Genomic DNA, 26,095 nt, shown 5'->3' with positions numbered 1-26,095 from the left:
TATTATTATTTTTTTTTTTTTGATATTGAAATGGAGTCTTTTGTTTTAATAGAATGATTTAGAGATTCTCTGGTACATATTATTTTATATTTTAACTTCTTCATAGTAATCAATTATAAAATGGTAACTGAAGTTACGTATAGAAATAAATAAATAAATATATATATATAACTATTACATCTCATATTTCATATAAACCAAACAAACTAACCAATAAAATAAATCAGTATATAGCAGAACAAATTCAACATAAGATTATATTAGGTATAATATTTAAAAATACTCTTCAAATATTAAAACAATCAAATAAATTTTTATTCTTTTAATACATTTAATCAACTTTTTGTATTTTTATTTTAAACTAAATAAACTTTTATGATTAATTATTAACTAATTATTCTCAATCAAATTTCACTTATCATTTTATACAACGTAAAATGTTAACATGTCATACTGGATAATGTCGTGGTATATTGATGTGATATGATAACATAATCATATAATATTTTTCACCATTCACATCAATATCATGTCAACACCATCTAGATGTAGAATAACAAGTGTTATTTTGATTAATAAAAATGATTTAAACATTAGACCTATTAATTTAAAATAAATATAAGAATTTTATTAAACATAATAGTAGAATAAAGACTTGACTGAAAATAATAAAAAATAATAATTTGTTTAAATTTTTTTAAATAATTTAAAGAATTTTATAAGCATTATCTTGATATATTAGATCTATTCATCAAAGCTTTGTTAGCAAAAACAATGGGCTTTGATAATCTTGGGACAAAGAAGGCAATGGGTTTGTAATGGACTGGACCGGACATTCTGGTAAAGCTACTTGGACAAAGAACAGGTCCACCAAATCCAAAACCAAATAGGGGACATTCCTGCCATAGCACAGTCTACGATTATTAAACCCCAGTTCGCTACGGGAGGGTTTTGAGCACCGGGGCTTATTGATTCGCAGTGCAGAAATTCCTTTCATTTCTCCATCACTCTCTCGCGTTTTCTCAGCAAACAAACGGGAGTGTAGGAGCTGACCCTATTTTTCCTTTAAACGCAGACAATGCAATCGTTTATTGGTGGGAGCATCCGATTGGGTCAAAGACATGGTTTTTACAGCTGGAGCGGTGCACATTTTAAAGCCAACAGAGCTTATTTGGCTACTAATAATAGCAGCAGCTTAATTCATGGATCCGACAATTCAATCAATTCTTCCAGGAATCACCTCCTGCAATCTCTAGGAGTATGGCTTTTAATTTATTTCCTTTAATTTTTTTGGGTTTTGTTTTAAGTATTGTTTTAATTTGTTTTGCATAAGTCATTGTCTTGCCTAAAAAGTTTTCCTTTTTTGAGTTCTCGTTAAGTATAATTTGACTGTTAATTGCTGTTAGGTCAATATTTTTGAAGTCATGTTGCTTCTTATGTTTTTGTAAGTCAAATTTTGAAGTAAGTTTGTTACTGAGCTTGCAAATTATTTTAGCAGACAAGATTGGGATCCCAAACAAAAGAATTGATGTTGCCTGGTTGTTCTGGCGGATGTTCGATGCCGGGTTTGTCTCAGTTGGCTGCAATGATGTCTACTTGCTCTAGCAGGTCTATGACAACAGCTGCCTCACCTACTCCGGATTCTTCTCAATCTGTCACTGATGTGCCTCCTCGAATCAAATTTAAGAGGCTTGATAAAACTGCCAAGCACATAATGCAGGAAAGTATTTTTTTTCTTGTCACTACCTTAATGATTAATGGTATGTTTTCTAATTCCCATTTCGAATTGTATGGATGATGTACCTGCAGATTCTGGATAAGGAAGCAGTGGAAGAGGTGAAGGCGCAGAGGGAGATACCTGACATAAAACCTGGCAACATTGTGCAACTCAGAGTGGTATGACATTTTTTTGCAGAGAAGGTGTTATTACTATGTAACTATGACATGCTGTTGAGCTGATTAAATTAATTGGTGTACTATTGGTGAGTGCAGGAAGTACCTGAAAACAAGCGACGTGTTTCAACCATAAAGGGCATTGTTATAGCTAGACGTAATGCTGGCCTAAATACTACATTCCGACTAAGGAGAATGGTAGCAGGAGTTGGGGTTGAGTCCCTCTTCCCACTGTGAGTAACATCCAACTTTTTTTCTTTCTAACAAAATTCAGGCCTGAAAAACGTGTTAAGTAAGATTTAATGTATCAACCTGAAAAAAAAAAAGCATGCTACTGTTTTGTTGGATGACCTGCAGGCAAGGTGCAGTGAAGTTGCATCACTAGTGCCTTATAATATTGAGTTTGAGTATCAATGGAATACAAATCATTGAGAAATATGGTCACATATTGAGACACAGAAATGACAAGAATATGTATGCAGAGGATTAGGTTTTATGCTCTCAAAAAAAAAAGTTACAAAAAGTTTCCACAAGACTCTTAACATCTTTTAAGGACTAATGAAATTGAAGTTTAGCATATACTATAGAGTATGTTATTAATGATATGCAAAAAGAATGTCTGTCACATAACTCACTATAAAAGTGTTGCTTCATCGTGCTTCCAAGGGCAAACCTCTTGTATGATTTGGTTGCTATTGAAGGTGTTTAACAAATTGCTAATAGTGAAGGGTTTCTTTTAGTTCATGCTGACAATTGATTTGCTCAAGTTTCATTTACATAGTTGTTTTAAGGATGAATTGTCTCTAATCTAATAGCTCTAATAATCTCTTCAGTCAAACTAAGTTTTTGGCATAGGGTTTCTTTTGTTCAATTTTATTAGTTTTAAGAGATTCTATGGTGAATATGAAAATGCACAAAGGGTATCCAAACCAGAAACCAGTGATCAGCACCCCTTATCACGAGTTTAAGTGCATCCTTTCATCCTCCAATTCAGAGATAGTAAGCCAGTGAGTTTGTTTTAGCTACAGATGTATGATGTTTCATTCTTTCATATTCAAGAGTCAACAATGACAGAATTTCTGTGATTCTTAGGCCTGTACAGGAGCTTCTAGTTGAAGATAACTTTGGAATGACCTAGAATATCACTCCATCAGAGCACCTTTTTATGAAAGGAAATATCGCTGAGAGGAAGAGGGAGAGACTGAGGGTATTCATATTGATAGGGAAAAAGGCTTCTGACATGAAAATGTGTCCTCTTCATGTGTCGGACACAGCTATCTGTTAACACTGAGATATTGTCATCTGAGCAGGATTGTTGTTGAGTTCTTAGTTTATAAGTGTGTGATAAGAATGGTTTTTATAAATAAAAAATTCACATAAAGGATTATCCTTTGGGTGGCAGTCAAACTTAGGCATGCATCATCATGTCATCTCATGTCCTTCGCCAACAATCCAGTATCTATCATCAAGTTTGGGCCCTTTATTTTTATCTGTTAATCAGGTTTTGCCATCTGCTTAGCTCCCTAGCCACATTCCATACGGGCCCAAGCATGTGAATGTTAAAGGTAGATTCATTGGTTGTTGTGTTTAAACATATAGGTACTATTTGACCTACTGCAACCATCATGACTGATGATGGATGAGTTGGACTAGTACCTAGCTTGCCATATGGCTTGGATTGATTGAGCTCTGTTGTGGTTGGGTGCACAAGAGGTTGAAGTTTTTCATTCTACTAGTACTTTTGTTCCTACTACAACTGTTTAATGCATTCACTGCACAGTAATGCCAAAATTGCTTGATTAATATGTTGGTTGGCCTTCTTTGACTTCTTGTTTTTCAAATTTTCTAATATTCTTTCATTTAATGACTAAAGTTTAACTTACGAAGGATTCAATCCAGAAATCTGGATTCACCTATGAGAGTCATTTCTGGTTTATGGAAAAAGAAAAAGGCCACAATCTCCTTTTGGCTTTCATCCTTTTGTTGTGGCAACTTCACTTTTAATCTTTACTCTTTTTACAAGCGTGTTTGTTTATCATAATTGGTAACCAATAATTTTATATGGTTTTTGTAATTTCCCATATGATACTAAATCCTGTTTCTTTCTTTCTATTTTTAATAATTCACCAGTCTTTTGTTATGGAAAAAGTTGAAAATATCATATAGTTGTTCTCATTGTTTGTTCAATTTGGTTATACTTAAGCTTCTACATATTGGTCAAATAAGAGTGGGTGATGGATGACAGGTATTCCCCTAACATAAAGGAGATTAAGGTGCTGGACAAGAAGACAGTGAGAAGAGCCAAGCTTTACTATCTCAGGGACAAGATGAATGCTCTTAGATAATCTTAAAAATGAACAGCATGCTTTAAGGCCAGTGAGAAGTCACAAATGGCTTCATTATGAAAAATTGTGGGGTCTAATTGTTTTGGCAGAGAATTCCTCTAATTATCTAGTTTTCTTTTCTTTTATTTTTGAATAAGTTATTTTGGTTTTCTCTTAATTTTTTGCTTCTACTAAACAAAAAGTACGAATCCATCCGTGTTTTAGAGGAATACATAGCAAGCTGGTAAAGGTATAAATTGATGCCTACTGTTGGATTGTTTGTATTGTTTTTCTAAAGTAGGATTCTATCCTTTTGATGGTGAGGGTGTCGAAATATAAAATCAGCATTTGATGGGGCTGTTGCTTGACCAGTGGAAAAAGTTTACCTGTAGAAAATGTTGCTTTCTACATAGACCATGCATCTGAATAGCATGTGAAATATATGCTTGGGGGCAAGACATTACATGTCCATAGCAGGTGCCCATGTACTTCCTCCATGCTTCCTATGGTTATGCTGTCATCATCGATCCCTTAACAGGAAAGATTATATTGTTATAATTAACATTACAAATCAAAGATTTGAGTCGTGCCATTTATATTTCATTCCAAACCAAGCACCTGCATGTCTACATTAAAGCACTCTGCAATGTGAGATAGAATTTAATAACCTATTCTTTTGTTTTAATTCTGATTAATCAACCTTTTCTATACAGCATACTCTATTTTGAATTTAATATTTGATTTTCAAATAGCATAAAGTTTTAAGAAAAGGGTAGTATTCTATTTCAAAAAAATAACATGTCAATTAATATTTTAATGAAGGGTCGACATTAAAAAAGTTGTTTTCATTTGAGAAAATGGACATTATTTTTAAATATTTTAAAATCATATATGACAAATAATTTAAAATGAAGTGAGTTAAGGTGTCTAATGATTGAGCTATCCACTGGGGCCTATCTCAACTTTGATCGAGTTTGGGAACAGATTTTTCAGTCGAAGCTCATCCCGGATCCAACCCAATTGTATAAACTATAATATTTATTTAAAATTTTTAAAATAAAAATAATATTTTATTATTTTGAAAATAAAATAATAATTAAATGGGTAGTTGGAATTGGATCATTTTATTTTTTCCGTGATGTTAGTTATTTTCCATCTATATGGTTGGTTGATTCGCTGGAAGCCTGCCCACCCATCTCTCAACTCCCATTAATATAAACAAACATTCAAATCACTGTATCCTTATATTTCCACTAGGTTTTGTCCCCCAGCAGTGGCAAAAACAATATCCACAATTCCTTGAATTATTGTAGATAAAGGTCCGCATATATAGCTATAGGCCCTCGAAGTGGGAAAAGAAAAAGGGAATGGAGGCGTCAAGCACACTGTAGAATTAATGGCTGCCCAATGACAACACTTTGGACAATATTACCGGTCAAGCAAACTGTACAATTTTTTGTTTTATCTTTGCAAGCATTAATTAATTCGATAAACTAAAACCGTGAATTGTTAAATTTAAAAGTCAATATTTGTTTTCGTGTGTTTTTGACTGCTCCGTTTTTATGTGATTATTGCAACTGCATGGATACGGGAGCTGGTTGGCGGCAAAAGGAAACAGATTAGTAAGGTGCCACGTAGCATCTGCGCCATCAAAGAGGAAGGGCCCACCATGAGATGGTACAATCTCTCTGGAAGATGGAACCAAATATGTGGGACCAGCTTCAGCACGTGCTCCCAAATTTGAGCTTTTGCAAAGCGGAGTTCAATCTCCTTAAAGTTGAATTTCCTAGAATTACTAAAATAAGAAGAAGGAAAAGAAAACGCTGGAAATGATTATTAAATTACATTTGCGAGAGTCAGACAGTCATAGCCGGTTTGCTGGTGCCCTGAGCCATTAAACGCTTCACATTGACGAAACACCTCCCCCTACCCCTCCATCCATCACACCTTCTTCCCCCACCCTCTTTTTTTCTTTTAATTTTAATTTTTTTATTTGAAACGACGACTTGGGTTTATTTTATTTTGCAATAAATAGTTTGGATTTTAATTGTAGAAACGGAGAAAGAAATTGGAAATTTCCATAAAATTTGAATTTTTTTTTTCCTTTTGGGGTGGTGTTCGAAAATACAAGAATGCCGCAGGATTCAACGTCCGAACAAGAGCAAGATGATTCCGATGCTGAGTTCGTGGAGATTGATCCTACGGGCCGTTATGGTCGGGTTAGTTCTGTCACTGTTTCATTTCATTTCCTTTTTGCTATTTTTTTTGGTTTATGTTTTGAGTTAAATAAAGTTACCCATTTTAGAATAAAGTCTCAATATTTAATATTTGACGCTGATTGGCAGTGAGGCTAATCTTAATTGATATTACCTTTAATGGGTTATTTTGTTTTTGTCTTGTTTTTGCATTGGTTATTGCAGTACAAGGGGGTATTAGGAAGAGGGGCTTTCAAGAAAGTGTATCCTTTTCTATCTTTTCTTAGTTCTCTTAGTCTATATATTAATGCATTTTTAGGCTTAATTCATGAGTAGAGGCTTCTTTGGAATCCTTTATCAAGCTGTGAGAATTTAGATACAGAGCATTTGATGAACTGGAAGGTATAGAAGTAGCATGGAACCAGGTTAAGGTCACAGATCTATTGCGTAATTCTGAGGATTTGGAGCGTCTTTACTCAGAAGTTCATTTGCTTAAAACTTTGAAGCACAAAAATATAATTAAATTTTACAATTCGTGGATCGATACCAAAAATGAGAATATCAACTTCATCACTGAGATTTTCACTTCAGGAACATTGCGACAGTAAGTTTTTGATGTCCTGATATGTTTTTCTTAATGTGTTTAAAGTTTTATAGTTCATTTTGGTTTTATTGAAAATTTTATATTTGATTGTGTAGGTACCGAAAGAAGCATAAGCATGTTGATTTGAGGGCATTGAAGAAATGGTCGAGGCAGATCTTGGAGGGTCTTCTGTATCTTCATAGTCACGACCCCCCAGTGATTCACAGGGATCTGAAATGTGATAACATCTTTGTCAATGGCAACCAAGGTGAGGTTAAGATTGGGGATCTAGGGTTGGCCGCTATTCTTTGCCAGGCTCGTTCAGCACATAGTGTTATTGGTAGGGATCATGTCCTTTGTAACTATCAATACTACAAGTTTTGGAACCATCATAGATTTGAGTACAAATAGTAAAGCAATTGTTAATGTTCTAGGTACACCAGAGTTTATGGCACCAGAACTCTATGAGGAGGAGTACAATGAGCTTGTAGATATTTATGCTTTCGGCATGTGTTTGCTGGAATTAGTGACCTTTGAGTACCCATATGTTGAATGTGCCAATGCAGCTCAAATATTCAAGAAAGTGACCTCAGTAAGGCATTTGTGATCTTTCCTGTTTTAAATGTTTATGGATTGGCTACTTCTTTACTGTGTGCCTTGCTTATTACCTTATGCTGATTGTTTGTAATCCATGAGTGCAAATTTGTTGGAGAAGTTTAGGCCTAATGCAATAACAGGTGGAAAAGATTGACCCCCTTAGAATATTAGTTTGTGATGTCTAGAAGTAAAGCCTTATATGTTGCTAAGGAAAGGAATTAAAGCCTAGACCCTGCTTTTGCTTATTCACTAAATGAGGCATGCCCTGAGATGGCCTAGGCAGTCAACATTGCAACTTTCTGGACTAGATTGAAATCCTAATTACTTGTTGTGGATCCTTTATATTCTTTATGAACTTCCCTTTCCTAATAATGTGGAGATATTCTAAAGAAATGAGAAATTTGGCTATATTCCATCAAAAAAATAAAAAAAAATTCGGTTCATTTGTTGAACTGAAGAATGAGTTTGGTAGGAACCATTATGTCAGCCGGAAATTAGATTATTTCCTGAAGCAATTTGAATTTTCTTTCCTCGTCAAGTTTAGAGGTTGTTATCCTGCTTGGCCACAGTGATAATATTTGCTTTTCACTTTTCACTGGTCAAGTCAACCTTGGTTTATTCAGCATGCAAGCTATACGAACTAAGTTTCTAAGTCAGAGTTGAGGCACTGTGGGGTGATGGCATTGAATATATTTAGAGGATAATCTGCATCAATAAAAATATGAAATTTGTTCGCTTAAAACTAATCAACATCCATGATCTTTTACTTTTTTTACCTCAACCAGCTGAAGGGTTTTTCCAATAGATCTCCATCACTCTTCCATCTCTGGATTTACTTAGTGCATGCTTTACTTCTTATTGCTGCACTCACTTCCGTGGGGAAGACATCGATTTTTGGATAACCTTTTGATCTTCTGCAGAGCATTCCTGTAGTTGGAGCCACTGTAGCCTCAACACCTATTTAACGGAATTGTCTAGCCTATAAAGTCAAACGTTTCAGCATCTTGGCTTTGTTACTGTATGCGAATCCTGAAGTCAGGTGGTAGAGGTTTAACTAAAAGGGATGGGCTTAAGCTTCAGTTAGAAGTGTGCTTTTGAGCCATAGCCTATACCGTGCTTTACTACCTTTCCGTTTGATTAAGTTTATTGACTGGACGATGAGGACTGATGAGCCTGATTGAATAGGATAGATGCAGACTTGGGGCATCCTTGGACTACAATATATACCCTGCTTCATTATGGCCAACAATTAAAAATTTGATTATAAGCAATCAAATAAATCTCTGACCTGTCAGTCATTTTCAACTTGTATAGTGCAGTTTTCTGCATTGAATTGAATCAAAATTTCTGTGAACATTTTTCCTGTTTTAATTATCCAAACATTGCTATGGTAGAATTAGTGGCATGAAATTGAAATAGTTGCTTGGCGATTGAAATTTTAGGAAATAGAGCTGTTTCTGTGTATTAGACACATTTATTGATAATGGAACAATTTTTCTTTATTCTCATGGTTTTTTTTTCCTTGGGCAGGGAATAAAGCCAGCGTCATTGGCAAAAGTGACCGACCCTGGAGTCAAGTTATTTATAGAAAAATGTATTGCTAAAGTCTCTGAACGGTTGCCTGCAAAGGAACTTCTAGGGGATCCATTTCTCCAATCAGATGAGGAAAATGGCAGTGTAGGTTGTTCTTTACGACCTAAAGCCCACACTTCAGGTAGAATTTAGGGGCTTTTTTTGAGCTTGAAGGCTTTTGAGTATTTTGGTCCTCACATTTTCACATGATAAATGCAGATTGTAGTTCTGATCCGACTGATTTCAGGAGAAGTACCAAGGATCTTCAATCTGAGGCCAGCGTAGATGTCAAAGTGCAAGGTCAGAGAAAAGACCTGAACACAATATTCCTGAAACTAAGGATAGCAGATTCCACAGGTCTCTCTCTCTCTCTCACATACACACACACACACACACACGCAAACGTGCATACCCTTGTATGCCTTTTCTTCACAGTTCTTTCCCTTTTCATCCCAGGAAAATATTTCATTCATTAGCATATAAAATTGTTTTTCCTATTGAAACTGAAAAGCTTCCTTGTTGTCCTAGGTCATATTCGCAACATCCACTTCCCATTTGATATTGAAGCAGATACACCAACTGCTGTTGCTAGTGAAATGGTTGAGGAGTTGGACCTAACAGATCAAGATGTTGCAACAATTTCTGAAATGATTGGGACTGAAATCCGGTCCCATATTCCTGATTGGACTGTGAGAGAAACTCCAAGAGATAATTTTGTAGAAGTTGCAAATTCTGGTGACTATATCTCTGAAAATAAGGGTGATGGCTCTCCACTGGCTTATGAGCCAACCTCATCTCCAGGCAGTCTTTCTCTGGAGAGATTGCCATCAGGTCGAAGATACTGGTCTGACTCACCCAAGGCGGCTGCTGGTGGAATCTCTCCTGCCGGGACTGGCCTTTCAAACTTGGCTTCTCCAGTGGATTTTGTAAGGTTTGCAGATAGCTTTTCTGAACATGATGAACAATCTCATGATATTTATGAAAGTGAAGGTAACATAAAAAGTGGTACTTCACTTAAACAACTGGAGAATGAGTACACACATCACAATGGAAGAGATGATGGTCAGGGGAAAGATGGAAACAGACCTGCTGACATGCCATTGAGCGCGTCAGGGGGAAATATGCATGATGGTAGTGCAACATGTTCGTCAAGAGAGAAATGTAATCTATCAAAGGATACTGAATCAGGAGTGAAGGTAATATTCGAGAGACTTGAGCTTCTATTGGTAAAGCAGCAAATGGAGATAGATGAGCTAAAGAAGAAGCATAAATTAGCCATATCAGACCTTCTGAAGGAAATTTCTCCAGAAATCCGTGAAAAGGTTTTGGATATGTGTAAGATGAAGATCCCTGACTATAATATTCAAAATGAGACAATCTGCTAAATTGTGCATCCAACATACGTAGGCTTTTACATGGAATTTGAATTTGCTTCTAGTCTTGCCTAACTTTGCAGTTTGATAGTAGTCCAGCTATGTTCCTTGTTATATATCTTATTCACTGAAAAGATAACATTATACATCTTGGAAGGGATAATGATACTACTAGATACTCCGTTATTCTTTAAAGAGATTTCATTTTGTTGGTAAAGTTGGACAGCCTGTTGGTCGCTGATAAATCTGCAGGAGTATCTGATATGGCTATTCAGTGGCTAGACAAGAGACACGATGCTTTGGAACTACAGCCGAAGGCATGCGTGCTAAGTAGATTGATTCATTGAATGGCAAGCCATGTTGGACTGAAAGGAGAGGATTCAACAGAAGCTTTGGTTTCCATAAATAGCATGTTACTGTTGAGGTGAGCCATTGTTCCTGCAAGTCATGTACCTATGTAATATAATTTTGCATTTGCCTGAAGAAATCTGCACAACATCCATTCACGAGTTTCTTCTTTATTCTTTCTTAATCTGTTTTGTGTTGTTTTAATGTTCAAATACTTTGTATGGTGCATATAATTGTACATACGATTTCTATCATTTTCTCCAACTACTTGAATCTGGCTGCCTCAAATTGCTGTGCATCATTGCTATTGTCTTTGATTGATTTTTCGGAAATGTGGCTTGTGTAATCCAAAAAGTTCTTTGAAGATGTGGCTTAAGAAACTCAGGGCTGTTTGAATGATTTTGATGTAGTATTATGTCTCAGAGTTATTATTTTGTGTTATGAGAGGATCTAATGGCCGGGGATAATGACTCTGGTCATATTTGCCTGTAACTAAATTTCATCTTTTTTTACGAAAGTAAGACTCAGTTTTTTTTTTTTTTTTTGAAAAAAAATAGAATAAGAATTGACAATAAGGGTTTATTCCCTAATCCCCAATCTCTCATTCCTGTATCCTTTGAAGGTCTTGGCTGGTGCTTAACATTGCGGATGGAGGGCCTAGGATTCATTACTACCTTCACCAGGGTTCACTCCACCTATCCATGTGTCCAGAATTTTCTTGCAAAGCTAAATAATCAAAATCCGATCAGCTATAGCTTGACATGCATATTATACTAAAAATAGCGTGCATCCTACTAAAAGTTAGTCACCTTATGCTATTCTTGCCAACCATGCATGCGCCTATCATATGAATAATTCAATGAGACTAAGACTGTTGCCTAAATAATTAGCAAAACGAAAAAGTTGCGGACTAAAATGATAAAGGCATGGTACTATCTCATTCACTAAACAAAAAGAAAAATATAACTTTTTGGAAATTATTAAAGCGCATGAGGGATATATAATAATTATATAGACATGTAGTGTATATATGGCATTTAAATTCATTTGCAAAGTTTGAAAGTTCATCCTTAACACGTAAGTAATAGGCCATATATATTTTTTATGAATAAGGAAAGGAAACGTGGATGAGAACAACACTTCAACTACCGTTCCACAAATTCTCAATTTTTTATTTTAATTAATCGTTGTTGCTCACTGAATTTTAAAAGAATTATTTCGTTAAGATTAGAGAATTGTTATAATTCTTTTTAAATAGTCTAAATTTTCCGATCGAGTTCGGTCACTTTATTCTGTAGTTATGTTGCTTCGCTTCTTTCTTTGTATTATAAGCTAATTATTGGAAGAGCTATAAATGTTTTTCCCACCAACCATAGAAGTTTTTGGTAGAGCCTGAAGAAAATAGTTGAACAGCTGATCAAAGAATTTTTGAAAAATTTTACTTGAAAAAGTTTAGAGAGCTTTGTTGATCAGAAAAATAGAGAAAAAAAATTCAGCTCAAAATATTGGATCCAAAAAGCATATATTCAATTTTCAAATTTGTATTTATACTAAGCAATTATAAACTTTTCTCATAAATCGGATCAAGAGGAAAAACTTCACACCAATCGAAGCACAGCTTCAACAGATAACTAGAAGAAGAAGTATGACCGTTGAGCTTTGAAAACAAAAAATGATAACCAGACAAAACGACATCAAAATGATGTGTACATGACTCAACTTAAACAAAAACGACAACATAACACAACGTATAACAACTGAACAATTAAAACCAAGCTAAATGACACAAGAACTGTCGTATTTCTCTCAGCTTATTAATCCTTGAACGGCAACGTTTTGTTCCTTGAACAACTCCCTCAGCCTTCAGTTTATTGCTTCCCGCCAATGACTCTAGTCAGCTAACTTCACAGATTAAGTATTAATCTTCAGAAGAGCAGTTTATATAAACCAAAGAAGCCAAAGGCAGTAGTCCCAGAGAAAGGCAGGCAGGCAATGAATGCATGCATGCATGCTCAAATGGTCCCTCCTACGACTACAGATTAAGCCTATAACTCTAAACTGCAACCCCATCAAATAATTCAAAAATCTTTTCAATTATTATAATTAAAGTAACCCCACTTTAACTCTAATCTCGTACACATAGACAGAGATACACCAGTAAAGCGAAGCCCAAATTTATTAAAGGAAAAGGTTAAAGTGTGTGTCTAGACGTTAAACAAAATATATACATTTAAGTTATCTTGAATACAAAGCTTCATTTAGCCACAAAAGCAGATAGAGGCAGATTGACAAAAAGCCTAGCTAGCTTTGCTGTACACATACACAGCAGTAGCCAGCATGGCTATATGGGGGGAGGCAAAGCTAAGGTCATTTAAAGGCCTATCGCCTTTCTAGGTTTCTGTTCACTTCCTTTCTTACTCAAAGGCTGATACTATTGTTGTTATTTCATTTAATTATTTACTTACTTTTTGGCACCAATAACTGTGTTAATGTACTTTGGCTGCAACTGCTCCTTAAAATTTTGTTGTTCTTGTCTTCGCCTTTACCTACATTTCCGCTTGCTTTTCAGTTGGAAGAGTAATTAATCATATGGGAAATCATTTAACTCTCCAATTTTCAGCAGCACATCTTTTGCTTTCCTTTATATTTTATGAGGTTTCTCTGGAAAACCTGACAATCTAACACTGTAATTCTTTTCGCATTCCTTTTAATTGTTCCTGGTTTCTATAGCTCTTCATATTGTTTGCTCTCTTAGCCTGTTAGTAGAAGCCTATTTTCTCAAACACTAGTTGGCCATGAAGAACCCCATTGTCACAATTAAGAATTTTCTTCTTCTGTTCTCCCTTGTTGGGTTGTTAGTTCTGTGCAAATGTCAAGAGGATCACTTCTTTTCGATGGCACCAATGGAGAAGAGAGAGCAAGAGGCCCTGTATTCTGCTATTCAAGGATTTGTGGGGAAGTGGTGGAATGGCTCGGATCTCTACCCAGACCCTTGCGGATGGTCACCTATTCAGGTAAAAGTACATCCCTCCATTAGAGATAAACTATAAGTATATCGTTGTTTTTCCCTGTTTGCTAGCTAGTATATATTGCAATTGCACTCATTTAACATAAAGGTTAGGAACATCCACCTTGACAAGTAGCTACTTTTTCTTCTAATATGAGTATGAAATATAAACTAGCACAAATTAATTGATTAAAAGGAATTGTGTAGTACTCAAGTTTTTCTTGGTAATTAGTAGTCTTGCATGCAAGCAAACAAGCAATCTGATAGTTCTCCTCTACCAGCACTTTGCAACTCCAAACCAAACATTAAATTTGCATGCTAAGAAACAAAATGATCCTATAATATTTCAAGCATCTTCATGTTTATGTGTATAAAATTCTGTCACATTTTTCCTCAACCTTATTTTAATCCAACATTTTTATTTGAACAATCAAGTGCAGGGAGTTTATTGTGATCTCTTTGATGGCTTTTGGCATGTCACCGTTTTAAACATTGGTCTAGTTTTTGACAACTCTCTCCAGTGTAGCCAAGATGCAAAGTTCACACATCACCTCTTTGAGCTTACTCACTTAAGATCTCTCTCATTCTTCAATTGCTTTTTCTCACCTAGACATAACCCCATCCGAATTCCCTCCTCAAACTGGGAAAGACTCTCAAACAGCTTAGAATCCTTGGGGTTCCGATCAAACCGCGGCCTCATTGGTACAATTCCAACCTCTATTGTCAGCCTTAAACAGCTCAAATCACTAGTGCTACTGGAAAACGGCTTAACAGGAGAATTGCCTATAGAACTGGGCAGCTTGGTGAATTTGAGGCAGCTTGTACTCGCTGGAAACCGGTTCACCGGTCAGATTCCAGAAAGTTTTGGAGGGTTAACTCAGCTACTAATAATGGACTTAAGCAGGAATAATCTATCAGGGTCACTGCCGTTGACTTTTGGGGGTAATTTCACCTCGCTCCTAAAGCTGGACTTAAGCAGCAATAAGTTGGAGGGAAAGCTTCCTACAGAAATTGGAAGCCTGAAGAATGCCACCCTATTGGACCTTGGGAGAAATAATTTCTCGGGTGGGTTGATAGAGTCACTTGAAGAAATGGTTTCCTTAAAAGAGGTGGTGCTGTCCAACAATCCTCTTGGGGGTGATCTCATGGGAGTTCAATGGGGAAACTTGCAGGATTTGGAAATTTTGGATCTTTCTAATTTAGGTTTGACAGGAAAAATACCAGAGTCCATGACAGAAATGAAAAGGTTAAGATATTTGGGACTTAATGATAACAATCTGTCAGGAAACCTTTCTCCAAAGATTGCAACCCTACCTAGCCTTGGTGCTCTTTACATTAATGGGAACAATCTGACCGGAAAGCTTGAGTTCTCAGGAGGGTTTTATAAGAAAATGGGGAGACGGTTCAGAGCTTGGAACAATTCGAATCTTTGCTATCAGGCTGAAATGATCTCGTCATTAAGCCATGTTCCTAATGGGGTGAAATCTTGTTGACAAGAAAACTAATTCAGAGAAAAACCAAGTACCACATTGAAAGGGAGCAAGAAGCGGTGCTATGAAAAGGAAATGCTTATTCATCTTCAGGGTATTCAAGCTCAAAACGCAGAGGAAATGCTTGTACATCTTCTGATTAAAAGGAGATGGTTGCTGATCTTCTCCTTCCAAAAAACTGTTGTTCTAAATTTTGCCTTTAAAGAAAATTGTTGGCTCAGCAAATTATCTTTGGTTTCTCTTTTATGTAGTTAGTTATTTCAATATTGGCATCGTTTTGAGCTAGTACCAACTGATAGTGATCAACTCCTGCCAACTCTCGAATGGATCCAAACAAACATATTCAACCTGGCATATAACACTGCGAGACATCTTTGAAACGTTTTCAATGCTGACCATGTTTCCGGATTATCGGAAAAATGGGTTATACCAAGTCAAAGATTTTGGCTGACCCTCAACTCCACGGTTACTGCCAACAATCCACTATCTCCACTTCTCTGTCCCCATTTCTCTCCTCTCATGCATAACTAACTTCCATTTTTCACTTCTTTTTAAGCCTACCCAACCCAGGTGAAAAAAAAGTAGCATCATTTCTCATCTTATGCCCGAACTTGCTGCTAAAACAACAATGGCTTCTCATTTCAGAAAGGTTTTCCTTTTCTCTTCCCTCTTCTTTTACATTGCAATTTGTGCTGAATATGAAGTAAATGGCGACGATGGCTGGATTGCACCAAAGCATGACAATCAAATCTACAACAAGTGGGCATCCAGTAACAGGTTCAAGGTTGATGACACCATCCGTAAGCACTACTATAACATTCATGTTTTCCGTCTTTTCCGATAACTTTCTTTTGTTGTTCTAGTGTTGGGTTTTTTTCCAATTCCCATTGTTCATGGATATACATATTCAGATTTTAAGTACAAGAAAGACTCGGTTTTGGTGGTGACGCAAGAAGAGTATGACAAGTGCCAGCCCTCTCATCCTCAATTCTTCTCCAACAATGGCGACACTGTCTTCAAATTGGACCGAGCCGGTTTATTCTATTTCATGAGTGGGGTAACCGGGCACTGCCAGAAAGGGCAGAAGATGATCATCAAAGTGTTGGAGCCAGACACTCCACCGCAATCCCAGAACCAGAACAGCACCACCAATACACCAGAGCATGAGAAGAATGGTGCGTTTGAGGTTGCTGCTGTTTCTGCTTCAACTATTATGCTGCTCGTCATGTCAGCTTTTATATAGCAATTCTCTTTTTGCATCTCTCAGCTCTTTGTGACTTCTACCTTTTTTGTTCTTTCAATCACTTGGATAACGTGATCACTAGGATTAATGATTTATGAGACCTTTCGTATTTGCTGCTAGGTGATTATTTTTGTGTTTTACAAATTTGGTTTATGTTCTATTACAATTATTTTCCCTTGGCTCGTTTATGGATGTTTTGCTTTTGAGATTTTCGATTTAATATAATCAATCTCTTGGATACTAAAAACCATTACACCTGAGCTAAAAGCCTGATTAAAGAACAATTGCAGAACCTCCACAACATGTCAAATATGAACCATCAGAATTATATGGTTGAGAGAACGATGGAATTATTAGGCAAGAATAACACATCTTGAATACAAGTCAATTTAAAACTAATAATCTATATGTGCATGTTCAACTTCCAAGACTCGCGAAATGCTATTAAAGCTTAATTTTCAAGCAGACTCACCCTCTTTTTCAAGAAAAAATGGCACAGATACAAAATTGTTGCAGACCAATGCAGCGGCTTCACCAACACAGCTTCTGTTAATGCCTTTATAAATGGCCTCTGGATGATGCTTCCACTAATACCTTACAAATTGCCGATTATCATCTTCACCTCTCTGCCTCCCATACGGGTTGCTTGCACTGAAACTATTTCGCACTCCTTCCACTTTACGTGTTGTCTTTCTAAATTTGGATGCGTTGCTGTCTATGTTCAGATTAACCTTAGGAGGGCATGAAAAACAGAAGGAAGCAGCGATGGCCTGCTCAAAAACAACAATTTCCGTTTCTTGTTGGTCAGCTTAATACACCTGGTTATGTACAATATTTCATGGCTAACAATAGTTTCAGGATCAAGATATTTTACACTAGTTAATAATCCATTTAGATTGCACAACCACATGCAGAGAAGAGATTTACATTTTAAGAATTCAGAAGAAAGATTGTACCTGCATATCAAGGCGATGCACATTAAAGATATCTTTCATTGAGTGAGAATTGTATGCTAAAATGTAGGATCGATAAGCATCTTTAGCTGACTTGTTAAGATAATAGTTGTTTGCCACTAACTTCTCCTGCATCATTCCAAGTAGACACTCTAAGCTCCCCCAAACTTTGTTATATCAACAAATTATAGTAAACAAAGAACCAAGAAGTTACCAGATGAGACTGCACATTCGCCAGCTTCTTCTCATCAAACTCATATTCCTTAACAGGAACTTTTGCTGCCTGTCATTAGAAATTTAGAGCAGAAAGAAACAAATTAGAATAGCAGTTCTTTAACAGACTGAGAAAAAAAAAAAGTCATTCACCAAAAATAATGCACCTTTAGATAGCGAAGAAATTGCAGTTCCTCTGGGATCAGGAAAAGAAGAGCATTTCCTCTTGCACCTTCCCCACGAGCAGTTCGACCAACCCTATGAATATATTCCTGAAAGCAACATTCCCATGCCACATTTTACTCAACATGGATGAAAAAATAACAATATACAAGAATAAGCAAAATGATACACGACACAAAAAAAAGAGCACGCACCTTGGGTTCATCAGGAGGATCATACTGCACAATCCAATCCTACAAACAGATAATAGAAAACAATAAAATTCAGTCAAAATGATTCCATGCCAAATCATTATTGCAACAAAGATTCCAAATATTTCCGTTCTCTCTCTGTTTTTTTTTTTTTTAAGATTTCTATATCAATCCAATTAACCATAGCATTCATGCAGACAGACTTCAAAGCTGAAACCCGGTTTTCCCTTTTACTACTCCATTTCCCTTTTGGTGCTACTATATGACCCTTCAAAAACTTGCCAAGTTTAAACTGATTGAGATACTCAACATATGCTGACATGCAAATCATGTACAAAATTTTTATTTAAAAGAGGGGGAGGGGAGGAGAAACTAGATGGTAGTCATGTAAGTTTAAACTATAGTTCAACTTCTAAAGAGCAGGTGAGATGACCAAGCAATGTTCAAAATAAAGTTATTGAAAAGATTGTTAAAAACATGGAATTATTCATAACATAACAGAGTCCAACAGACCACACAAATGGTCACTTTGGATGTACATACGTTTCAACAACATATAATTTATGCCAAGGATCCAGTCTACTTGCAAACAACTATGAAATTGAAATCTATTGACCTTTTTATTTAAGAACAATAAAAAACAGTCATGATTAAACCTGGCCAACAGCAGCCTTGGAATGCTATGTAAACAAAATTGCAAAGTAATCCTAACCAGATCACCAAAAAATTTATTAACTTCATGGGAGACTACCATTGTCTTTTAAGAGTAGCATGAATTTCCTGATTTTGCACAAGATGCCAATGCATTTTGCATTTTTATATATAGTTGAGCATACCAATTACAGATAAGAAAAATATATATTAAGAATGTTTGCACTTGGACCACAAATATACTAACATTAAGGTACCACTATTCCAACAATGCGCAGAAAACATTAATGGGAAGATCAACAGAAAATCATAAAATGGCAACTGCCATGACGGGCAACCCATTTAAACAAAGAAACATACCACGGCAGGAATATCAAGTCCACGAGCAGCAACATCAGTGCAAAGCAAAATGCCCTTTTCTGCTTTGCAAAAGTCAAAGAAGGTAGTGGTCCGCTTTTGCTGCTTTTGCTTTCCATGGATATCAAAGCAATCCACATGAATATATCTAAGAAGTTCTGCATGAAACTTGACTGAGTTGCATGAAGAGAAAAAGACCATCACTTTCTTGGACAGGTTCCTCTTCAAAAATGAATACAAAAGGATAAATCTCTTGGAACTATGCACAACACAATAGCCTTGCTGCAGCCCTTCATTGGTGACCTACAATGACAGTGTCTTGTTAAGTCAAAGGATAAGTAAATAGTGCACTTGACTGTATTTATATACTGAATCTCTACTACATGCCTACCTTCTTTCTCCCATCATCTACATCGATATAAATAGGAGTTGTCTGAAACGACAGGCGGGCGAGGTCCTCAACCTGCAGATTTAGGGAAAAGTAACAATAAATGGTCACATAAATAAAACCAAAATTTTGCTCCATAAAGAAAAGGAAGGAAGAAAGTTTTGACTTTTCCATTCATAGAGAAATAGGCTAGCCAAACAATTTTCTGAAGAAAGCTGGCATAGATGTGATTAAAATAAACCATAAGTCAAGGGAACAATGGTCAATATAAATGAGGGAGAAGGGCAAACCTTCTTAGTCTGGGTAGCTGAAAATAGAGCAGTTTGCCTGTTTTGCTGCACATCAAGTAAGTAAAAAGTAAGCTCTAAAGACCTTAGAAGTTACCAAATCTAAGACTTGTGTATAACTTCAAACTGCTTTATAAACATAAAGCTTCTAGTGAAAAAGCAAGAGCATGATAGTGCAAATCAAGCAAGAGGCATTGATCTTGATTTAAAGTTATGTCATAACCAGAAATCTCCTAGAGCATCATTTGTGGAATGCGCTATTGAGCATACTAACATTTTCAAAACAATTTATTCTCATGTTGCAATTACAACAAAAAATATATACACCACTGAGCTAACTAAAATTTTTATAAAGCAAAGTCTGTTAATCCCGGAAATTCATTCTAACCTTCAATTTTTAAAGTGTACTAGCATACCCCTTTCCAATTATTAAACAAACTTTCACTAATATTTTGATTACCCAACACCTAATTTTCAAGAAAAGCCTTGGGGCAACTACATGAGATCATAAAATCAAAACATACACCAGTAACTTCACAATCAACAATATAAATGGGTAACACGATTTGCCTTTTTCAGAAGCATGATACCTTGCTTCATTTTTTCCAGAAATATAATCATTAGAAAAGAAGTCTATTTCTCTTTTCAAATAAGAAAACATCACAAGTTGACAAAACCTAGTCAATGCAACTGAACCTAGTCCTTCAGAAAGCCAAGCTTTTTAATCAATCATATTTTACTTCAGAAAATATATTCTACACCAATCTAAAGGCATTAGCATAACTTTTTTATGTCAATAAAAAATGTTACTACCACAATTTTTGTTACCATCCATTTCATTCAGAAGTCCTAGAGGCAGATTAAATGATGTAATCCAAAATCATAATTTCCTGACATCGCTCTAATCAACAATATAAATGGCTAAAAAATTCACCTTAGGAAGAAACTTGATAATTTGCTTCATTTCTTCCTCAAAATTTGCTTCCAATATCCTGTCAGCTTCATCAATCATGAGACACTGCAAATTCCACGAATTTTTAGAAAATTAAAATTCATTTAATGTACCAAGTTTAACTATAAGTCAGAATAATTATAATGACTGAATTAAATTTTTCAGAGAGTATAGGGTTTCAAGTTATCTGCATGAAGCAAGTATAAACTCGAGGCATTGCAAAACCAGTTTATGAGTTGATAGAAATAATAATTCACTAGAAGCACTCCAACATATGGTATATAATATTGATTCTAAGAGAGCAATGCATAAACATTTTACCAGCTAGTAAGGGTTAATTACACATTTATTACACAAACTATAGTGAAACTGTTGATTTGCTACCTGAAGTTTAAAAATTTACAATTAACTACTTCAACTTTACTTCCCTTAAGCATTTTGCACCTTTGACTGATAATGTTAGTCAAATGAGTGACATGGCAAAAAATAGCTAATAAGAATGCACCACGTGTCTTAAATATGCAACATTATTTTACATTTTTATTAGGGTAAAATACCCCCAGCCCCCTAAGTTTTAATCGAAATTCTAAACAGGTCCATTAGTTTTCGAAATGGACACTCCGCCCAAAGAGTACAAACACCGTTAACAGAAATTATGAAAAGAATAAAATACCCTTTCTTTCTTTATTAATTTAAAAAAATAGGGAGCACCCAACTCCCCAAGAAAGGGGAGTATTTGGAGGGGAGCCCCAAATCAAGCTCCCCAAATGGGGAGCTTTTTTTTTAATTAATAAAATTATAAAATAGTAATTTTAAAAATTAATCAAGAGTAAAATCATCTTTTTAACCTTTCCACGTCATCAAACTGACAAAAACACTAACAATTGACTAATGGCTAGACCTACGTGTCCAACAGAAAATATTTTTTTGAGGCAGAGTGTCCATTTTGAAAACTAATGGACCTCTGTGCAATTTCGATCAAAACTTTGGGAGGTGAGGGTATTGATTTTACCCTTTTATTATTGAAATTAAAAATGGAAAATTTCAAAATTAAAAGAACAAAAAAAAAATTCCAACAACATATGCACTGTAAATTCATAATTAAAACAAAGATCATCACTTGCTCATCCGGTTATCCTTTAAAAAAATGCAATACTGTAAATTCTAGTTGCTCATTACAGATTCTAGTTATTGACTTTTTCTTGTCAAATGTGTTGGGTTGATTTCTGATTCGGATTGTTGAATTTTCTGTTCAAATCGAGTTGGGTCAAACTCAAGTTCAGGCAGGTTAACTGGATTTTTTTAAGGTTCAGGTCAGCTTCGACAGTTTTACTTCTGAGCACTGAAAGTGGCCATCCAAAAAATAAAGTACACAGTGTAATTACCTTTAGTTAACTATACAATCTCAAATAGGTATGAACAATTGACCACGCAAGAAAATCTTATAATCAAGGAAATTTAGTTCAAGTAAAATACATTATAAATCAAATGATCATACAAGCTACCATATTAGCCAAACAAAAAATTAATCATTAGATACGAGGTTCAGAAATTTTAATGTTACCTTCAAATTTTTATAAATGAATCCCTTTGTATGTTGAAGATGGTCAAGTAGTCGACCAGGAGTAGCCACTAATAAATTAACTCCCTTTGCAATTCGCTCTGCTTCTCCTCTTCTGGCTGCACCACCAATAACCAATCCAAGAGTCTGAGAGTGGTATTTGAGAAGATCCTTTGCAACTGCATGAGTCTAAAGCATTTGAAGGTTACATTGCTTAGTAATGAACGAATTTGTTGAAATATTAAGGGTACAATATATAACTTCAATTAAACTAATTGCAATCCAATTAGTCAACTTTAAAAGAGAGAGAGAGAAAAAAGGAAAAACAATACTTTATTAAATATTCTTTATTGCCATCTCATGAGGTTAGCATTGTAGATAGTATTATGCTATTAAGAAAAGCAGAAGAACCATCAACACCATAAGAAATTACCAATATTTATTCCATAATAAAAGCCATTAGAAATACATCATTTTTAACAGTAAATACATGCCAAATAAGAAATTTATCAGCCCATAATCCATTTTTTCATATCTACTCAGAAAAAAAGGTTAGCTGCCTCCTTTTTCTTGAAAGTTGAGAACATTTTTTTTTCCAAGTGATAAATTGATTCACATTGCAATAAACGTCTTAACTTTGTTAATACATTGATAAAATGCGACAAGCTATAGACAGTTTAAATTAAGGCTAAATCCAAATAGAAACATTATACGTTCATAGAGAAAAGCATTTTTAGATTATCAAAGTTGCTGTTCAGGATTGGACAGATTTCATTATTGCACTGATGAGAACTCCATTGAAATCACAGGAAAAGAAAAAAAGAAGTTTTAAGCCTGAAATAAATGTTTACAGTAATGACAGTGAATAAGGGTTTCAAAATTTTTACCTGAATGGCAAGCTCCCTTGTGGGACAAATGACAATAACACCTGTTCCATTGCGAGGAGTGAAGTGAACATTATATAACAACTCAACAGCAGGTACCAAGAACGCAAGGGTTTTCCCTGAACCCGTCCTTGCAGCCCCAAGGACATCTTTGCCAATCATAAGTGGTGGAATCGCTCTGGCTTGAATCTGCATTTTTATTCGGCAGCTCAATTATAAGAAACTTCTAAGTCTTACATAAATTAAACACATGAAAATAAAACTAACACAACGTATAGCCTAAAAATCATCAAATTTACGATGAAAAGTATATTATTCCCTGTACAGCAAGAGGTGGACCTTTTCTTTCAAGAAAAAAGTTGTATAAAAATATTTACAGGGCAAACAGATATTAACAAAATTCAGCATTGCATCCAATGCTAGAAAACATTATTAATAGATGTTTTTTATTTTTCAACTCATTGGCCTACCCGTAAATGCTACACAGAACAATAGCAAATGCTCATCTGCCCCCTTTGGAAAGTTCACAATATATTCAATGGCTTTTTTTTTGTATATGCAATGATGTGTCACTGAATTCTGAATTGAACTAAACCAACTATGAAGCACACAGGTAAAACACTAAACAATCTAATTTGAACATAAAATACACAAATAATTCAACCTAAACATAGTAAAAAAAATACCTGAGTCATATACTGAAAACCCATTTCCTTAATAGCCTTAAAAGTAGGCTCAGACAATCCCAAGGACTCAAATGACTCAGTGCTCATTATCCCACTTCCCCCATTCTTCACTTTCTCCTTTATCTCTCCCTTCTCTCCTTCTTCTTCCTCTTCTTCTTCTTCTTCTTCATTATTTACAAGTTCCTGTTTCTCATCATCATCACTCTTCACCTTCTTATTTTTCTTCCTATTTTTCTTCTCTTGAACTTCTCTGTTTTCTGTTTCATCTTCCTCTTGTTTCTCTTGTTCAAATTCTTCTTCTTCTTCTCCTTCTTCTCTATCAGTGTTGTTATCAGGGTTCTGGTGCTCTGATTTCTTAGTTCTGCTTCGCTTTCTCTTCCTTTTCTTCTTACTCTCTTCTAAAGAGGAAGAGATAAAGCTTTTCTCTTCCGCTACCCCCATCCCTGATAAAACCCAATTTTCAGCTTCTAGGTTAATCCTTAAACCCTAACGACTGAATTTATAGTTGCGGACTGACTCGACCGAGAAGAGGTTTTGTTCTGTATCAGTTGGGCTTGAGAGTGGATTCGTCAATTGGGCTTATAAAAGACCCGCTTTTCATACTTCGAATGTATTCGATTTTTGATGGCCTAGAAAAGGCCTTTACATAATGGGCCTGGAGTGCTCATATTTCTACTCAAACTACACTTAAATATTGGCAAGAAATTAGAAAGGGTTAATGCAAAGTACATAAGAAATATGTTTTTTTTTTTTTGAAAGGGTTGCAGATATCAAGCAATTAAAATAAATATCTCTTGCACCAAAAGGAATATATGCCATTACTGCATGATGTTTGACTGACATAGAAAAATAAAAATGAAAATATATAGGGAGAGTGGACTACATGATGGCTACTTGTTTTTATCTATTATTGACTTTAAATTTATTTAGCCAGAAGACCATAAAACAAAAGAAGAAAGAATTAATGGGTGACGGAAAAAGAAGGAGAACTCTTATAAATATAGTACATGGTTATGAGAAGAAGATAATCAATGCAAAAAGGAAAAGAATATAAACATGTGATGATGGCGTTCTCCACTAGAAAAGAAGACATAATTTGGTTGCTCTATTGGCCTTCCCTTACAAGACATTTCACAGTTTCAACATGCTACTCGTAAAACCTTCATACTCATGACCGACGTGGATCATTATTCCCCACTTACTCTATCATCTTTATTAAATCATGTCCTAATCAAATGAATATAAGATTCCATGTCATCAATCCCTCCTTGTTAATTACTTGTTATTTGCTACAGAACTTAATCCGAAATAGGTAACAACTTGTCCTTTTTAATCAGAAAGTGAAAATAAGAATATTGTAAGTTACTATTACAACACAATCCATACATGTATCAACTATGAAATCGAATATTTAATTTTTACCCCAAAAAAATTACTGATTAAAGAAATTATTTTAAATTAAAAGAATCTTTCCTTACAATGTAAGACAAAATAAATGTAGCATTTAAATTGGATGGTTATAGCAATTCAAATCCACATGCCTAACCAAATATAAATATTTGCTTCGGCCTTGAGCAAATCAAACTCATTAATTAACAAGTAATGAGTTTTGGTTAGGTCATTGACCAGAGCTTAATTGAATTTTTTTTTTCCTTTTTTTTGATTGCCCTTGTCTTGATCATCATCAGATCAGAGGAAACGCATTAAGCTAAATGCTTCAGCAAACACGGTATAATAATATCTAGGGTTTGACTTTTAAAATTTAAGAAAAAAAGTTCCAAATTAGAAAAATGGAATTACTGCTTTACTTTAACCGTGGTTATTCTTTTGAGGGAAAAATAAAAAACAAAAAAACAAATGCAGCAATCTACGGTGTGGTCAGTGGTGGGATTTCCATGATCAATTTATTAATTAATTATAATGGCAATTATTAATTAGAAAGCAAAACAGCTTAAGAGTGTGTTTTTCCCTGGCATTAGGAAATTTCCAAAATTGGACCCCACATTTTTCTGAATTACCTAACCGTTGGGCCCCTGACAATATTTTTGACCGTTGTAAGGCCCCCATTCAAATTTTTAAAAACGGGCTAAAACCCCTACTACTACCCCTCCACTTTTTGCTTCTTCCACTCTACCTTTGCTATTGCCGTTTCTCACCGTCAGGT

At 35.2% G+C, this 26,095-nt stretch overlaps 4 protein-coding genes across 6 annotated transcripts; 3 read left to right on the top strand and 1 right to left on the bottom strand.

The window, feature by feature from the left end:
- On the top strand, positions 906–4,585 carry LOC18604972 (50S ribosomal protein L19, chloroplastic). 2 transcript variants are annotated; one of them, XM_018116739.1, is made up of 5 exons: positions 906–1,258; positions 1,499–1,720; positions 1,810–1,896; positions 1,993–2,126; positions 4,139–4,585. In XM_018116739.1, the coding sequence occupies exons 1-5, from the start codon at positions 1,079–1,081 to the stop codon at positions 4,236–4,238; spliced, it is 723 nt and encodes a 240-aa protein (XP_017972228.1). In that variant the 5' UTR covers positions 906–1,078; the 3' UTR covers positions 4,239–4,585. The 2 variants fall into 2 exon arrangements, with proteins under 2 accessions (XP_017972228.1, XP_017972227.1); XM_018116738.1 differs by having other exon boundaries at positions 921–1,258; positions 1,496–1,720.
- On the top strand, positions 6,021–11,186 carry LOC18604971 (probable serine/threonine-protein kinase WNK3). Of its 2 annotated transcripts, XM_018118336.1 has the most exons (8): positions 6,021–6,436; positions 6,638–6,675; positions 6,789–7,016; positions 7,112–7,335; positions 7,430–7,587; positions 9,123–9,306; positions 9,384–9,521; positions 9,693–11,186. In XM_018118336.1, exons 1-8 carry the CDS (start codon positions 6,350–6,352, stop codon positions 10,547–10,549), a joined length of 1,914 nt encoding a protein of 637 aa, XP_017973825.1. In that variant the 5' UTR covers positions 6,021–6,349; the 3' UTR covers positions 10,550–11,186. The 2 variants fall into 2 exon arrangements, with proteins under 2 accessions (XP_017973825.1, XP_017973826.1); XM_018118337.1 differs by lacking the exons at positions 6,638–6,675; positions 6,789–7,016 and having other exon boundaries at positions 6,358–6,436.
- LOC18604969 (piriformospora indica-insensitive protein 2) lies at positions 13,230–16,813 on the top strand. Its single transcript, XM_007037698.2, has 4 exons — positions 13,230–13,899; positions 14,333–15,380; positions 16,087–16,182; positions 16,294–16,813. The coding sequence occupies exons 1-4, from the start codon at positions 13,681–13,683 to the stop codon at positions 16,623–16,625; spliced, it is 1,695 nt and encodes a 564-aa protein (XP_007037760.2). The 5' UTR covers positions 13,230–13,680; the 3' UTR covers positions 16,626–16,813.
- On the bottom strand, positions 16,938–24,423 carry LOC18604968 (DEAD-box ATP-dependent RNA helicase 51). Its single transcript, XM_018118216.1, has 12 exons — positions 23,932–24,423; positions 23,249–23,434; positions 22,365–22,550; positions 20,783–20,866; positions 19,852–19,896; positions 19,565–19,636; positions 19,177–19,476; positions 18,169–18,207; positions 17,959–18,063; positions 17,793–17,861; positions 17,582–17,707; positions 16,938–17,395 (listed from the first exon to the last, which is right to left on the bottom strand). The coding sequence occupies exons 1-12, from the start codon at positions 24,370–24,372 to the stop codon at positions 17,213–17,215; spliced, it is 1,836 nt and encodes a 611-aa protein (XP_017973705.1). The 5' UTR covers positions 24,373–24,423; the 3' UTR covers positions 16,938–17,212.

This window comes from Theobroma cacao, chromosome 3, assembly GCF_000208745.1.
Source record: "Theobroma cacao cultivar B97-61/B2 chromosome 3, Criollo_cocoa_genome_V2, whole genome shotgun sequence".
NCBI classification, from domain to species: domain Eukaryota; kingdom Viridiplantae; phylum Streptophyta; class Magnoliopsida; order Malvales; family Malvaceae; genus Theobroma; species Theobroma cacao.
Note: the sequence above shows the minus strand (reverse complement) of the source record. Positions and strands in the feature narration are given on the sequence as shown.